This window comes from Benincasa hispida, chromosome 1 (assembly GCF_009727055.1).
Source record: "Benincasa hispida cultivar B227 chromosome 1, ASM972705v1, whole genome shotgun sequence".
Lineage (NCBI taxonomy): Eukaryota > Viridiplantae > Streptophyta > Magnoliopsida > Cucurbitales > Cucurbitaceae > Benincasa > Benincasa hispida.
In genome coordinates this window covers 30920854-30939287 of record NC_052349.1, presented here as the reverse complement: position 1 = coordinate 30939287, position 18434 = coordinate 30920854, and the positions used below count along the sequence as shown (strand labels likewise).

The following is an 18434-nucleotide window of genomic DNA, read 5'->3' as shown; positions in this document are numbered from 1 at the left end:
ATTAATGTCACTTTTGTCATTTTTAAAATCATTCTAAGGGCTCATTTAGATTAACTTGAGAAATTTTTTTTTTCAAAAAACTCATTTTTATTTAAACACTTTTGATAAAAATTTATTAAAATACAATTGAAAATCTATTTTGAGTGGTTACCAAACACTTCAATTTCTTTCAATTTTTTAAATTAAACACTTGAAAGTGTATTCCAAACACATCCCAAAACATGCTTCAAGTTGTTTAAAACAAAATTTGATAATATAAAAGTGTAAAATTAATGGTAACTATTTTTAAATTAAAAAAATGTTGAAAATATTTTCTAATATAGCAAAATATCATTATTTATCCGTGATAGACAATGAAAAACATTAATAGACACTACATTTTGTTATAGTTGTAAATATTTCATTTTTCTATATTTGAAAATACTCCTAAAATTAAATATTAAATTAATTTTAAGTAATTAAAAGTGTATTGCATAATGACTTTAAACACAAACATACACTATAGTTGGATTTTAAACAAACTTTATTTTAAAAATGAATATAGTAAGAAAATAATGTTTGGACAATTTTTTTTTATGATCTTTTGAGATTGTATTTTCAATTATCATCCACTGACCAACAAGCTACAAGCTAGTTAAACAAGAACCTTTCCAATTTGTCAAGAGGGAATCTTTTTCAAGTGTTGTAAACACTTGAAATTTCATTGACAAGTTGAGAGGAAAATTGGGTTACCACACATTGAAATTACATTCCACCTACCAAACTTTGACATGCAAATAGTCTTGGCCTTCTCCATTCTCAAAACCCTAATTAAAACATTTTTTTTAAAACAAAAAACAATTAAAAACCCTAAGATTCCCTCCTCCTCAAAAATGTGTTGCTCTATAAATCTACTTGTCTTTTGTTATTGATATCTCTTTACTTAAAATTCATGCAATGCATTAGTGGATTCAAATCTTGTGGTGGGGTTTGTCCTTTTTCAAGGATAAATAAAGTCATCTAATGAAAGTAATGATATAAGAGGATGATCATAGAGAAGAAAGAAATGATATAGGCACATTCTAAAGCCTACAAAGTCTAAGTTTGAGGTATAACTAAAACTAATCAACAAGATAGGGACAAAATAGAAAAAAAAACAAATAGTATTCTTAAATTTAATCACTAATAATGGGTGTTTGGTCCACCAATTACATAAGACGGTATTAAACAACTCAATTCAACTCACTAGGGATATACATGGATTGGGTTGGATTGTGGCATTTTTTTTTTGGATTAACCTGAAAATTCGGGTTGGCCAAGTTGACAATCCAAATCACCCAAACATGGTCTCCAACCCCCAACCCTCAAAATTTGGGTTGGGTTGGATTGGGTTGTCGGATTATTATTATTATTATTTCTTAATTTAAAATACTTAAATTTATCTACAACGCATATCTAATAACTAAAATCTCATAAAATTAAATTCTTACATACTAAATATCTATAATATCTATTACAAATTTCATATAAAAAAATATTCTTAAAAGAAAAACATAAAAAAATTCACAAATTCATTAATTCTGAAAGAAATATGTATATATTTTATTAATATATACAACTCGAGTTGGGTTGAGTCAAGTCTAGACGTAATCCAACTCAAGAAAAATAGAAAAATTTAACTCAACTCAACACAAAACTATCCTAACCCAACCTAACTCTTATAGTTTGAATTGAGTGGCCCAAGTTGTTCTGGTTATCGGGTCATTTGAATACCCTACAACTCACTGTTGAAGTTTGCATATTTATCGAGAAATTTCATCTTCCAATTTTGACCCCAAACATAGACTTACTAACTTCAGACTTCCTAAATCAACTATCAATGTCCTAAACACCCCTAACTGTATAAAACTAAATCAATACTAAATCAGATTTACGATGAACTCCTTCAACATAATAGATATATAAATGCAGATAATTTATTATAAAACCTTAATAGTAGATTAATTAAAATTTGAAAATTGTTGTGAATTTGAAGAACAAAAGCGCACAATGAGAACATGAATATGGAGAAAATATGATATGATAATAATATATAATAAAATAAATAAATATAATAGGGTTGTTTTAAATATAAAAAAATAAACTAAAATATTTACAAAATATAGTAAAATTTTAGAACTATCAATGATAGACACTGATAGACTTCTAGCACTATCTATTAGTGATATTGATAGACACTGATAGAAGTCTATTTGTGTCTATCATTGATAGTTCTAAAATTTTATCATATCTTATAAATATTTTCAACAATTTTACCATTTGAAATAATTTCCCAATATAACATAATATATAAATATATAAAATAAGTAAATAACCAAAGTAAATAAACTAACAAAGAATGGATTTCTCCACTTTCTCCAATCTTTTTTGATTGATCATCAATATATATTTGCCTTTCAAAATCCACCAAATATCACTATTTATAGGCAATTTGGCAAGTAGAAGGTGGATTACATGGACACTAATAGTGCATAATCTTGAGACACATGGACAACATAAGGTAATGGATAAGTAACACATGACAATGGATGTTAATAATGGACATACCTAATTTAACTTATTTATAATAGTCCCTCTTAGATGCCCATTATATATGAAATATGTCTCGTTAAAACTTTATTAGGAAAAAAAACCCACTAGGAAAAAAATCCTAGTGAAGGAAAAAAATACATATTTCATATAGTCCGATACTCTTAAAATGTATATTTACTCCATCTCATGGAAATATCACTTGAGATCTCTGAGTTGCCACATTCCAATATTGTGCACCAGTTTTTCAAAGGTTGCGGTAGGTAATGCCTTTGTAAATAGGTTTGCCAGTTATCTTTCAAACAAATTTGTTGTATAATGATGTCGTCATTTTCTTCAAGACCATGAGTGTAGAAAAGCTTTAGTGAAATATGTTTTGTTCAATCTTCTTTAATATATCCTCCTTTGATTTGGGATATACATGTTGTGTTGTCTTCATATAATAACGTTGGAAATTTTTTATTAGAAGACAAGCCACATGTTTCGCAAATCTACTGAATCATTGATCTTAGTCATACACATTCTCAACTAGTCTCGTGAATTGCAAGAATTTCAACATGATTTGAGGAAGTAGCCGTTATGGTCTGTTTCACTGACCGTCATAATACAACAGTTCCTCCACATAGAGATGTCCACGGAGCGGGACGGGGATGGGGAAGGCTTCTCCGTCCCCATCCTTGCCCCCCTATTTGATTCTCCATCCCCGCGAAATTCCCCACGGGGATCGGGACGGGGATTCCCTGTGGGAAAAACTTCACTGTTTGTTTTCTTAATATATTCATTTTTGACAATTTTGTTTTCTCAACCAAATAAAATTGTAAATATTAAATAAGTTATTTCAATAAATTTTTTATTCAAAGAAAATAATATAAAAATTAATTATAAAAATATTGTGTTAAATATAATTTAATTCTGTTAAAATTTAAATATTACAATATCATAGTCAAACTTTCCGTTTAAATACTACAACATTTATGACTTAAGGTAGAAAGTCTTAAATGTTAAAACAAATTTATAAATGTATTAAAGTACGAAAAGTTGAAATGAAAATTAGAAAATAACTATTTTTTTATACAACTTTTTGTAAAAAGTATATAGATAAAATAATAATAATAATAAATACTAATAATATAAGAATATTATTTTATATAAATTAATTATATAATATATTCATCGAGGCGAGACGAGGAACATCAGCGGGGACGGGGACAGAGAATATAATCCCCATCCCCGTCCTCGTTTAGCCAATTAGGGGAATAAATCATCCCCGCTCTCTCTTCTATTCCCAGTCTAATTGGAGATTCTCCGCCCCATTCGAGGCGGGTCCCCACGGGGTAAATGGATATTCATCCCTACCTCCACATGTGAATAGATAACCCGTTTCAGATTTAGCTCTGTGTAGTTCAGATAAATATCCAAAATCTGCATAACCAACTAGATCAAAATTTGATTTTTTTTATTTTTTTTTTTAAAATCCATATCAGTCATTCCTTGAAGATAATGGAGTATTCGCTTAATTCCATTCCAATGTCTTCTAGTTGAAGAAGAATTATATCTAGCAAATAAATTGACTAAAAATGCAATATCTGGTCTTGTATTACTAGCAAGATACATAAGTGCTCAATTGCACTAAGATATGGTACTTCAGGACCAAGAAGTTCTTCATTATCATCTCGAGGTCAAAATATATCCTTCTTCACATCTAATGAACGAACTTCCATTGGATAAACACATATCTCATCTATTAAATGCTCAATTTTCAAGTCAAGAAATTTCTTTATTTTTTCGAGATCTTTCATCTCAAATTCTTTCTTAAGATGTTCTATTTCTTTTGAAAGCTTTTCAGGAATTCCAATTATATTTAAGTTATCAACATATACAGTTATAAAAGCAAATCTTGACTGTGAATTTTTTATAAAAATACATGGATATGTTGGATTGTTTTGATATCTTTCTTTCAACAAGTATCCACTCAGGCGATTGTACTACATTCGTCTTGATTGTTTCAATTCATATAGCGACCTCTGTAATTTTATTGAATACAATTCCTGGGAATTTGATTTATATATTTCTGGTACCTTAAATCCTTTTGAGATTTTCATATAAATATCATTATCAAGAGATCTATATAAATATGTTGTGACTACATCCATAAGATGCATATCCAAACTTTTATATACAATCCGATCAATTAAATATCTTTAGTGTAATTGCATCCACCACTGAAGAATACGTCTCTTCATAATCAATATCAGGTCTTTGTGAAAAACCTTGTGCAACTAGTCTTACTTTATATCTTATGACCTCATTATTTTCATTTCTTTTCCTCACAAATAACCATTTGTATTGGATTACTGGTCCAAAAATCTGACATTTTGAAAGTGAGTTTAATTCTGCCTCAATTGCTTCTTTCTGCCGAAGCCAGTCTTTTCTATGTCGACATTCTTCAGCAGATTTTGGTTTAGAATTCTCATTTTCATATATAATATCAAGAGCAACATTATACGCAAAAATGTTGTCAATAACTATATGAGTTCCGTTCCATCTTTTTCTTGTCATGACATAGTTTATTGAAATCTCGTTATTATCTTTATGTATTTCACCTTCCTCATTAGTCATGTCATGAATTTCTTCATGAGTATTTACATCCTCAACTAAGTCTTATTGACTATTAATTATTTTTCTTTTTTGAGAATTTTTATCTTTGGGACCCACTGGTCTACCACGCTTCTGGCGTGTTCCAGATTCATTAGTGACAATTTGCTATATTAGGATATCATTTTTTGATGGAACATTTGCAGCTAATATGTGTGACTTAGTTACTTTCTTTGCACCTATAAATGCATTTGGTAACTCATTTGCTATATTTTGCAAATGAATTAGCTTTTGAACTTCAAGTTTAGGGGATCTAAATAAGACAATAATGATGCATTCTATGTAATATTTTTTTCCAACTTCTTAATTCCTCCCCCTAATGTTGGAAAATTTGTTTCATTAAAATCAAAATTAGCAAATCGTGCAGTAAATACATCACCCGTCAAGGATTCAAGATATTTGGTAATTAATGGGGAATCGTATCCAATATATAATCTTAACCTCTTTTAATGACCCATCTTAGTATGTTGCGGTGGAGCAATTGGAACATATAGTGCACATCCAAAAATTCTCAGATGGAAAATATTTGGCTCATGGCAATAGCTAATTGTAATGGCGAGTACTTATGATAAGATACTGGCCTAATGCGTACAAGTGACGTCGTATGCAAAACAGAACATCCCCATAGAGATGTAGGAAGCTTAGCTCTCATAAGCAATGGTCTAGTAATTAACTACAAATGTTTTATGATTGATTATGTTAAACCATTTTGTGTATGAACATGAGCTACAAGATGTTCAACACTTAATCCAATTGACATACAATAATCATCAAAAGCTTGGGATGTAAATTCACTAACATTATCAAGACGAATGGTCTTAATTGTATAATCAGGAAATTGTGCTTTTAAATCAATTATTTGAGCAAATATTCTTGCAAATGCAAGATTTTGACTTGATAATAAGCACACATGTGACCATCTGCTGGATATGTCTATTAATACCATAAAATATCTAAATGATCCACTTGGTGAGTTAATAGATCCACAATATCACCATAAATTCATTCTAAAAATGTAGAGGATTTAGTCCCCACTTTGACTGGTAATGGTCTAATGATTAATTTGCCTTGAGAGCAAGCATCACATGATAATTCATTAGATTCAAGAATCATCTGGCTCTTCAATGGATGTCCATTTGAATACACAATAATTCTTTTCATCTTTATAGACCATGGATGACCTAATTTGTCATGCTAAATTGTAAATATGTCTGGATTCATGAACTTTAGGTTCATTATTGCATATGTTTCAATTACTCGTGTATGGGTATAATATAATCCAAAAGATAAAGCAGACAACTCTTCTAGTATATATTTTTCATGAGATAGTAAATATGATATGAAGATACCCCATATTATTCTTTCTATCGGTCTCAATATGATAATTATTGCAAAATATATCATTAAAACTAAGTAGACTTCTCTTTGATTGACTAGAGAACAATGCATTATCAATTGTAAATTTTGTTCCTCTAGGCAAAATTTTGTTCCAAACCCTTCAATTAGGTTTGCAGAACCTGATATTGTATTGAGTTTTGCTTTCAGTATTGTCCGTTTGGAAAAATATTTTCTACTTGTATATTGTATGTGTAGTTGCACTATCTACTAAACATAGATCTTCTTTATTCATTTTTTAGTCACCCAACATATGAAAATGATCTAGGTTTATTCATTAAAAGAAAATAATTACGATAAGAAAAATAACATTTGGAATATACAAATGTTAACATCTACTAAGAGGAAGAAAAACATAGAGATGAATAAAAAAAACAACATCAAGTTTAGATACTTTCAAAGTCAAAGGAAACACCTGATGTTCCATCGATTCTGCTGATTTTCTCTTCAGGAGATTCAAATAAGCTTGCCACATCCAAATTTGTCATATGGGATGTGTCATATATGTCACTATCTTGGTATGATCATACGTCTCTCTCAAAATTTTTCACGCTCACCATATGAAGAATAATTGTTTTTTATAATCATACCTCTATCTCAAAATTTTCCACAAGATACAAGAATCTTTTATCGTAAGATACTTCATTTTCAATCCCTCGCGGAAATGATGACGAAGAAAAGCGTAGCTTTTGTTTTGTCCTGAGTGGATGTTGTACTTTGTTCTTTAATGTCCTCTCCAAGATTCATAGCATCCAGTGGATTTTTGGCATCAAGTACCCATGACAAATAACTATTTTCGTTAATATCAAGGGCAATAAATTCTAATTTTGTGAGATTTGTCATGGTAGCACTATCATAAAGTATTGTATTTATATTTGAAATTTAATAGATATTAAATATGCAAAATAACGTTAAATTTATTAATTACAACGAAGAGGAAACAACCGACATACCTTTAACGAGGAAAACGATAGGAGCTCGTGCTGATAACATGTTGTGAATTTGAGGAGCACAACAACGCACAACGAGAATATGAATATGGAGAAAATATGATACAATAATAATATATGATAAGTTAAATATAATATAATATATAAATACATAAAATAAAGAAATAACAAAAAGTAAATAAAATAACAAAGTATAGATTTCTCCACTTTCTCAATCTTATTGGATCGATCACCATTATGTGTGTGTCTTTAGGACCTACAAAATGTTACTATTTATAGGCAATTTGACAAGTAGGAGGTGAATTATATGGACACTAATAGTGTGTAATCTTGAAACACATGGACAACACATGAGGTAATGGATAAGTGACATATGACCAATGGACACTAATAATGAGCATCTACATTACACCTAATTTAACATATTTATAATAAAAAAATAAGAATGTTTGAATTGAATATATTTGTGTGAACATACTTGGATGGCATAGTCATTGAAGCAAAGGCCTAACATATGATGTTTGATTGAAGGGGTTATGTGTTATTACGCCTGCCATCATCATTTTGTGGCCATTCAAGCCTAGCTAGTGAATTTTGAAGCATTGATAGTTTTGATTTGTTAATGTTGAAAGGACTTTTGCCATGTTGACATTTGAAAGGAAGAAGTAAATATTTTACATTTCATTCCTGAGTTTATAAAATTTGATTCTTTTTTCTAGGATGGAAAACTTTGAGCTCATGCCATTCATACTTTAAAATATATAATGGATTTCAAGTGGATGTATACATAGGTAGTTATGAATTATGATAAAGTATCAAACATTTAATTAACTTAGGGTGTGTTTGAAATATATTTTTACGTGTTTAATTTTAAAAAATAAATCATTTTGAAAAAAACTGAAATATTTGACAATCATTCAAAATAGTTTTTCAAATGTATAAATCCAAACGGACCCTTAAGTCTTTTGGTAACTTTTTACTTTTTAAAAGTTAAAGTCTATTTCCTCTCCATCCCTTACAATGTTTTTCATATTTCTTAATTCAAGAATTGAATTATTAGCCAAACTCCAAAAACAAAATTAAGTATTTTAAAAATTATTTTTTTAATTTTTAGAATTTGGCTTGATTTTTGAAAATATTGATAAAAAATAACTAACAAAGTAGAGGTGAAAAGCGTTAATTTTATAAACTAACAATAATATTGTGAGGGGTGTTTGGCTCATCAATTTCGTAGATGGATGTTAAATAACTCTAGTATTCATTAATGAAGTTGGCATAATTATCGAGAAACTTTGTTTTTCACTCTCTTTTGCACGTTTATTGAGATATTCTATCTTACAACCCCTACATCCGAAACACGAAGTTTCTAATTCCAACATAGTGTCATAGATAGTCTTGAATATGTAGGATGAAAATTATTACAACTTAATAAGTTTAGTGGTAAAAATTGATCGGTTTTTTTTTCCTTCCAAAATTAAACTAAAACTGTTATTTTAATCCTCAATATATAAACATAGCTCAATATTAAGATATCTTCTCTTGAGATTAGTGGTTAAGACCACAATTTAAAATGGTGATATCGACGAATACATCGATTCTTAATTTTACGAAAATTTTGATGAAGATATCAATATCAATGGATATTTTCGAAAAATTTTAAAAACAAAAAATAAATTTAAATTTGTAAATACATATTTTTATAATCTTTAAACAAGTTAACATGTCTATTATTTATAGAATAATTGTTTTAAATTATAAAACTACTAAAAATATTTTCAAATATAGCAAAATGTCACTATCTATCCGTTATAGACCACGAAAGACCGTAATAGACACCTAATGAGTTATAGACTGCACGGATAGATAGTAATATTTTATTATATTTATAAATAATTTGGTTCATTTTCCTTTATTTGAAAATCCTTATTTATATTATATTTACATTAGTGATAATCTGTTGTTTATTTTTATGCTTCGTAGACTTTTCTACAATATAATCAAAATATCGAATCTTTCATGTTGATATCAAATCCATAAAAACATAAAAATATCAATGAAAATAACGACATATCAAATGTAAATTTAAGATTATGGTTAAGACACCCTCATGGGTACTTCAAACAAAAATTAGTTTAAGCAACGTGTGGAAACAATTTTCAAAACATCATAACTTTTCACCACACTGGGGACAATTTTTAAACAATTTCTACTATATGACAAAGGAATAGAATAAAGACATTCTCTCAAAATTTTAGATGATTTCATAATCATCTCTTCAGACAGAAGCCTCTCACATGTCAAACTAACATAATTTCATAAATATCTAAGAAATTGTTTTATCCATTTATGTATATAGAGGGAGAGATGTTAAGCCTACAAATGGAAATTCAAAATTAATTGCAGACTCGTTAAGTACAATAGTTATACAAATTTTCTGCAAAATGACTTGGAATAAAAAAACGTTTGACACCATAATATTATACCATAGGTGGAGATCAAAAGTAGATTATTAATTAAAAGGACAAGATTTTATTTTCTAATTTCTCTGTTTTTTATTTTCTCTTTTCAAACCTTATGTATTTTCATACAGCAATCTCTTGAAGCTAATTAGACACAAATATTAACTGCTTAATAAAAATTAAAAGTATCCCCAAACACAAATATAACACACATAATTAAAGAGAGAATCAAGGCCTCTTAGGAAGAGAAGATCATCTATCATGGGTAACCTTGGCTGTCTATAGGGATATTCAAACCCCTTTTGTTTTGGTTTTGATTTCTGTACTATAAAAACAAAATAATTAAAACACACCCACTATGATCATTAACATCTTCAAAATGACCCCTTTTTAGTTTCTAAAAATCCAGTATAAAAAAAAGTTATATATCTTTTCCCTTTCAATTCTTAAGCCAAGAAATGAAAAGTAAACAGATGATATTTGTGTGTGTGGGTGTGTTTTACTAAAAATCCAATGAGAATATAAAATCACCCCAAATTTACATACATATATAGATTTAATTCACCTGTAGCTTATTTTTGTGAAGAAGTTACCATGAACCTCCACCAAAAATTCCATTCCAAAAAGCAGGAACATCCCCCAATTTGGTTCCTCCATTTTGATCAGTAGAAATGATGGTTGAAAGTTGCTTAAAATCCTCCAAAGCAGTAGCAGCAGCAGTGGGCTGTTGAGGAGCTGGTGTAGGCATTGGAATAAAAGGAATCAGCTCTCTTTGAGACATTATTCCACTACTTCTCAGCATTATTTGATTATTCACATGAGTATCATCAGATGACAGCCAACAACAAGAAGTGGCAGTATTAGCAGCAGTTGAAGAACAAGAAGTAGTATTGATATTTAATTGAGAGATGTCCTGATGATCATCATCGTCACCATTATTATAATTCTTTTGATTGTTCTTTGAAGGAGGTGATGAAAAATTAGCTGAAGGTCTCTTGTTCTTCCTGGAAGCCCCACCTACTGGAATGTTCCTCAAAGACCCACCTGCTGTCCAATATCTTCTACAAGACTTGCAAAAGTATCTTGGCTGTGCGAGGCTGTAATTGTTGTAGTAACAGAACTTTGTATTGTTGGAATTGCATCTTGGACAGTTCAATATTTGGTCTTTCCTAGCCTTTTCTTTTCTTTCCACAACTGCCTTTATTCCCTCTTCTTCTAATTCCATGTTTTTAACTTCAACCTGCATCTTCCAATATTCATCACAACAACACAAACACAGCTAACTGACCATTGAGAGAGAGACTAGAAAAAGAGAGAAGGGTTCAATGAGACATACCTGAGGCCAGTGAGAAGAATCCATTAGAGAAAGAGTTATGAAGGAGATCAGCAAAGAGCAAAGACCAGTTTTCTTGCTTTAATTCTAGCAGATGGTCCAAAAGCAAGATCCAGCAGAGCCCTTTGTGCTGCTCTTTATTATGTGTCGGCCAACAGTAGGAGGCAGAAAGTAGAGAGCTTTTATTATTGTCTCAAGTGACCTTTCTTTGTCATTATATGCTTAGACTATGTTCTGGAAACTCTTTCTTCTCAAGGGAAAGTTCTTTTTGGTCTTCATTTCATCATACTACAAGAGTAGAAAGCCCTTGAAGGATTTTCTTCTTGTATATACATTTGAGATTGTACAATAAATTATATTCTCACAAAGGGGGTTTACCTATATGTTTTAATGTTATGTTTATAATTAATAAACTTCCCTTCATTGTATTAGTTATTTTGTACCTAAGTATTGTATTGAACCTATAAATATATGACCATGCCCTTATTAGTTATGACTTTTGTTCTTCTGTTCTTCTGTTTTACAACATATGGGACGGAAATCGAGCCTATAACGTCAAGGTTCATGGTACAAACACTATGTTAGTTGAACTATACTCATTTTGGCAATTATGATGTTTGTTTGTATGTATTATTTTGCATATAGTTGTTTTCATAACTATCAAACAGTGTAACTTGGAATTAAAGTAATAATAATATGGGAGGGCAATGATTCGTCTACTGTTTAATAATTGGTTGCAATAATTAAAACCAGACTACATAATATTTAAAAATCCAAATTTTTGCCAAGAGCAAAATCGTGACAATTAAAACTATAGATCATTTGACAATTTATATCAGCTAATGTACTTGTCACAATATGAATTTTATGGAGGAACGTCTACGCACATAAGGTGACATTATATTATCATAAAGCAATACTGTCAGTATCTAATGAGAGTTTGAAAAAAATAGAACTATCGAAATTTTTATTGAGTGGTTTTGTTTCATAGGTGTTTGCTAGGGGTGAAAATGAGCAATGTTGATCATGTCATTGCCCGTGACAAAGGTCAATAGTCTTTTTCATGGCTAAAATTTTAGTTGCAGGATCAACAGAGTAAAAAGATGGTCACATAAGAAAGCTTATTGACAAATATGGCACAACTATTAGGCCTCCTGTGGCTCAACCCAGAAGCCATTCCCCTTATAAACATTGCAATCTTTCCAAGACAGAGACTCTGTAGTCTAAAATCAAGTATAAGTGGACCCACCCACTAAGCAGAATTAGCAGGTGGGACCCTTCCAAGAATCAACCATTGACAATGAAGGATTTAAACTTCAGCTTTAAGTTTCCCACTCAATCAGGTGCTGAAAATCAGCCATTGAAAATGAAAGATTACCCCCCTATCTTTTAAATCATAATCTAGCCTTTCTAACTTGTAGACTCTGATTAATGTAGAAAAAGCAGACCAATGAAGTTAAACCTATGTGCTTTCATGATTCAACTTCCTATGTAATAGAGGCAATCATCTTCTCTTACATCCATCATGACAACAAATGAAGAGGAAATAGTAAACTTTGGCTTTTATGGGAAATAAAGCGATATGTTCTTTTCCAAAAGGAAGTGGTTGTAAGCAATGTGTAGGTTGTATTTAGGCTTGGTCAAGAAGTAAGGTTTCTAGTATGCCTTCTGTAATATGCAATGTATAATATACAATCCAGCCTTCACCATCAAGAACTCATGAAAAGAGAGATTCCAGTGAAGAAAGTCGAAAGCTAATTAATTACATTAAGAAAAAGAATTACATAAATAACAAAAAACAATCTGATGAGGTATCAAAATTTGGAACTAGAAGGAGAAACTCATGGTCCAATGATTTACCAGAAAACCAGTCACTTGATCCTCATTGTCTGCACCTGACATTTCCCACCAGGAGTACTTGACGGAATTATCAATGTCTCCATAGCCAAGTGGTGTGATAGTTGATCATATACAGAATGATGAAGCTGAAGGCTTAGATTCTTTGTTCATGATGATCATTCACTTTAAACTAGTCATTCAATTTGCAAACATCAATGAACTTCTGGATTGCATTGCGATATTGTATCCCCTGTAAAAATACGAAGGACGTTAGATATACTAGAACTCACAGGCCACAATAAATGATAAGAATGCTAATAAGTTAATAACTTCAAAATGCAAATTATCCAAGTGCATATTGAAGTGAAATTCCAATTACCCTTTTCACTTCTAAATGTAAAAGAAGCGTAGGATGCAACTAAAGAATGCAGAATGAGCTCTTTATCCGGTGAGACATTAATAGTTGGGGACATTAAGTCAAAAAATAAGCCAAGTCAGTCTTATACTTTATTGTTTTGTTTGGGTATTTTTAGTGCAGTCCCATTCTCTGCCCTTAGTGTTCTTTTCTTTGCCTCAATCGGTCCCTTTATGGAAAGTTCAATATTTTGTCGGCTGGTATTGCATAGCTAAAATTGTTAAACCTCAAAAAGAATATGTTACAAATAGTTTCTTAGTGCATGAAGACCTCCCCACTCAAAAGTTTTCCTCATTGCAGAACACACTGTAAAAGATTACCTCCCAGTATAGTTGGTGACAGTCCATGCACTGCCAGAACTCTAAATTCCTGTCAAACAAACAGCTCGGAATTTTTTGGAAACCCTTCGCTGCCTGCACAGCCTCCTCCGTTGTAAGGGACTTTTGAATAAACCTTCCATTGCATTTGGTACATCTAGACATCAGCTGATCCTCACTAATTTTCAAATTGAAAGTTTCAATAACCTACAACAGATTTAAATGATAGGGGAATTAGAATGGGCCTCTGCAAAATAACCTAACTGGAGAATTGATTTTGTTTTACAGTGCAAAGCTAAATTAACAGTTCAGAGCTATATAAGTGTGTCTATTCGCTAGAAGGGAAAAATATATCTATTATCAATTCAGAAAGGGTTAGAATAGAAATCAAAGTTTTGCAATAAGTATCGTAGGCTTTCAACTGCTACAGCTAAGACATAGATACTCCCAAGTCCCTAGGTTCTAAAGAAATTTTTATTACTTCATTGATCTCATTAAAAGTTCCTTTTTCATTCTCATCTCCAAAATTCTTTCAACCTATAAATCTCCACCAAATTTGAAACGTAGGAACCCACATTTGACGTAAAAAGACATGGTGATATGGCAATTTGAATTATTATTCAAAGAATGTAATCCAGGAATTTAAGGAACGTTCAAAAGGCTTAGTTCTTCCTTAAAATTGTTTCCAAGATCTCCACCAAGATTGGTCCATTAATGAACAAATGCTTTTGACTCCCATAGCCCATAATTATAAATAATTAGCATCTATACCTCGAGTAACTGTTCGTTCTTTAGAAGACTTTTAACTCTGTATATTTGATTACATAACAAATACTCATGTCTCAACAGTTTAGCATCCCTAGTCAAGAGTACTCTCTTCTCCTTGCAAGCTTGATCAATTAATTCCCTGCATATGATAAAGAACTTCAATTGACTGCATGGACAATATCCACATGGATAACTAACAAATTAATCTGCAAAATGTAATCCATTAAAACTGTTAATAATTTTGAACCTAGAGTCCGGCTTTTTGGAAAATGGAACTGCAGCATCAATCCCAACACAACGTAGGTGTTTTGCAAGACCTTCAACCTGGAGTAAACATTTATCATTTATTAGAATTGTTCTTGTCCCTTATACTTTGGCCTACCAAACACTCACTAAAGCAAGATATTGACCACAAACACCTTTTACTAGAAGTGCTTTATTCGATGATTCAGAATTTATAAGAGCTCTAATTTTTAGTTTCTGCTTGTGTTGCAAACTTGATAGCATTTAAGAAAATAAAACCTACAAGCTTCAAGGAGAAAAGAGGAAACCTAAATATTTACCATAACATCACATAGAAATTTAGGGCATCCATCACCCCCGAAGGATGAATCCCATGGTGGAGGGCCCTGCCAATCTTCAACACACACAATTTTCTTTTCACTGCAAACCACTTTCATAGTCGATGATCTCTTGCCTTTTCTTTTGGAGGTCCTAGGCTTTTTGTCCGACTCTTTCAACATAATTTTTTCACCGTAGCTCTTGACAATTTTCTGAAGATCTTCATCCATATGCATACAATTTATACTCGATGATGCAGAACAATTTCCCCTTATATTAGCCATACTCTGTGGAAAATCAGATGCAGTAGCTCTGATAATGTTAGAGGCTTCAGAAACTTTGGTCCTTAATATCTTCTCATGCGCATCTTGCTTTTCCAGAATCACTTTCAACCCAATATTCATTTCAGTGGAAGGAACTGCAGAAACATTCCTTAGAACATCTCCTGGAAATTAGAATTAAGAATCACAAATTTCATAATCAATAGGATAGTTGAAGATCCAACAAACAATAACAAGTTATTTACTTTGTCATCATTTATACTTGGGACGGGTGGGGGAGTAAAAACCTGCAAAATCTAGGAAGCAGTAAAATAAATAGTAGAAAATTCTAACCAATTCTCATATACAGGTTTGCTCAAGGAAGGAAGTTGAAGGGAACCAATGCGCATACTAAGCTGTAACTACCAAGATTGCTCTACCCTTCAACTCCTTTCATCAGTAAATCTAGTCCAATGGTTTAATGAAACCAAGGCTACTTGTAAGAGTTGTAGCTAAAACCTTAGATTTTTGTTTTTGTTAATGAACAGCTGAAAATAGTAGAGTCATACTTCAATAGCCTTAGCTCATCGTGAATATGGTATTTATATGCATGAGCCAGTCATAGACTTACAAAACAATAATTGACCAGGTTAGTATTATAACTACAGAGGTTTCCAAATAGACTGACTTGTTTAATATAGTAAATAATGTTTCTGTTTTCCTATAATATGGTAAACAATATGAATCTTCTATCTGGCTCCTTTTACGTGACGTACATGGGCTATTGGCGTGAGAGCATTGCAAGGATGATTCACAAGATTTGACAATCAAATTTGCAGACGTCTATGGCAATGAATTCAGAGTTTGACAAAAACAAAATAATTGGTCACCAATGGTAGTGGAGTTTTGAAGCACAAGAAAATGTTCGAGAGAACTGATAGCTATTAATATAATTTGGACCAAAGAGGAAAAAAGACTCTTTTCTTCTTTCATTTGTGTTTTTTAATTTTAAAATCATGAAAAAAGAGCAAAACACTGCTAACCAGAAGCCCATCGAATCCAATAGACATGAAGGGCGCAGACACTATAGACTTCCTAGATTATTTTTTTCCGGAGTTAGAGGTCCACTGAGCTCAGTGGGGAATATCAACATGGAAACTCAAGAAATCATTTTCTTTCAGGTTTTTCTAATAGATAAAAGCATTATGGATCACCAAGAAATCTAACATTTGTTCTACTTCTAGAAATCCCAAGGTTCAGACACGACAGACCTTTAAGAACCTTGGAGTAGAAGACATTAAATATTTCAAGCAAGCAGTGGGCATCCATGGCTGCGTATGCTATCTGCTCTTCTGTGAGGGGACGAAATGACCAATCACTACATTGAAGCTCCTAAAGAAGATATAAATCAAGGTTCACAATTAGTACAAAAGTACTTCGTCATATTGACTTGAGGAAGAGCCTTAGCTCATTGGAAAGATTCAAGAGAAAGCTAAAAAAAAAACCCACCAAAACAGCCTACTAGAACAGCAATTGAATGATTTGGTTATAGGACATCACTGAATTTACAAACAAGACCATATATGGGAAGTGTAAAAAGTCTAAACGTAATAGAAAAGGTAATTTGAAGTATGTTAAAGAACGTCAAACCTTCGAAAGAGAGAATCCCAGTACTTCACTGCAGATAGCTGCAAGACTCTTAGATTGCTTATGCAACTTTCTTCCCTTTTGCTTATACTGAAGATGATTATAAATGCTCGTAATATCCATAAAGGGTTCAATCTAAAACAATAGATTTAAGGAGAAAACTTAAAATCCTGTACTTGAAACACCGGAACTCAAACAAAACAAAATTTTAATCCAGATTTAAACACTTACACGATCAAGACCAGAGAGGCCGCCGCCATAGGAGCTGAAAGTAGTGGACAGGTAAACCAAATCTTGCTTAAATCGAAAACCCAGTTTCAAAACATGGGGAGAAACAAACACATCCCTTAACAAATCCCAAACTGAGGATAAAGGAACAGAGAGCAGGTCGAGCAGAAAAACCACGGAATCATTCCGGTGCTCGGAGTAGAATTGGCAAGCTATCTGGAGAAGCGAGACTCTGGGGAATGAAGAATGTTGATCAGGAGTTCGAAGGGGCTTCCACTCGGCGTCGAGGGCAATAAGCTGAGAGCGAGTCAGTGCGTGAGTTAGCTGAGTGAACTCGGGAGAGTCGATAGAAGAGACAATATGGATTTCAAAGGAAGGCCGGGCGTTCTGGGAATCCATAAGAAGCCACATCTAACGTCAAATTCGGCTTACTTTTATACTTTTTTTTTTTCTTTTTATTATTTTTCAAAGAGATACCGCGTGAACACCTTAGGAACTCATAAACCTAAAGAACCTCCCAAAGTCTTCCATAGAAGAAAACTCACACAAAACAACATCCCCTCCAGCCCAAAAACAACCCAAACAAGGCGATGCGCAATAGAATTATTATCATCCATGGTTTTATAAATTTCAATAAAGTCATAATCTTCTCCATTCAATAACTTTATCACGTTGAGGGCATTCGAATCCAGTAAAATCAATTTTACTCGATCTCTTTGAAAACAGCATAAAGTATCACCAAAAATCCTCATAGACCGCTCAAGCTTCAAGAACATATATGTTCAGAAAGGATGGAACTCTCAAGAAGCCAACACTAAAGGAAAATCGAAGGGAATCACGAACCACCTACCTAAGACCTCTTGAGTTGAGAGAATCACTCCAAGATACGTCCACATTCAACTCCTACCCACTCGGAGGAGGGAAATTTAGGTCGATGACCTAATATTTCGGCCCATAATGCCAAATGACCCCATTTTTTTTATAGAACTGTCAATTGACCCTCTGCTTATCTCATCACGGTATGAGATTATAAAAATGC

The 18434-nt window shown here is 31.9% G+C and overlaps 2 protein-coding genes across 3 annotated transcripts; both read right to left on the bottom strand.

Moving 5' to 3' along the window:
• Nucleotides 1-10077: 10077 nt before the first annotated feature.
• LOC120083988 (dof zinc finger protein DOF4.6-like) lies at nt 10078-12845 on the bottom strand. Its single transcript, XM_039039895.1, has 2 exons — nt 11364-12845; nt 10078-11267 (listed from the first exon to the last, which is right to left on the bottom strand). The coding sequence occupies exons 1-2, from the start codon at nt 11385-11387 to the stop codon at nt 10617-10619; spliced, it is 675 nt and encodes a 224-aa protein (XP_038895823.1). The 5' UTR covers nt 11388-12845; the 3' UTR covers nt 10078-10616.
• Nucleotides 12846-12989: 144 nt separating this feature from the next.
• On the bottom strand, nt 12990-18134 carry LOC120083979 (exonuclease mut-7 homolog). 2 transcript variants are annotated; one of them, XM_039039889.1, is made up of 8 exons: nt 17399-18134; nt 17171-17257; nt 16792-16912; nt 15263-15705; nt 14947-15023; nt 14703-14838; nt 13935-14138; nt 12990-13449 (listed from the first exon to the last, which is right to left on the bottom strand). In XM_039039889.1, the coding sequence occupies exons 1-8, from the start codon at nt 17804-17806 to the stop codon at nt 13390-13392; spliced, it is 1536 nt and encodes a 511-aa protein (XP_038895817.1). In that variant the 5' UTR covers nt 17807-18134; the 3' UTR covers nt 12990-13389. The 2 variants fall into 2 exon arrangements, with proteins under 2 accessions (XP_038895817.1, XP_038895816.1); XM_039039888.1 differs by having other exon boundaries at nt 17171-17302; nt 17399-18127.
• Nucleotides 18135-18434: the final 300 nt, after the last annotated feature.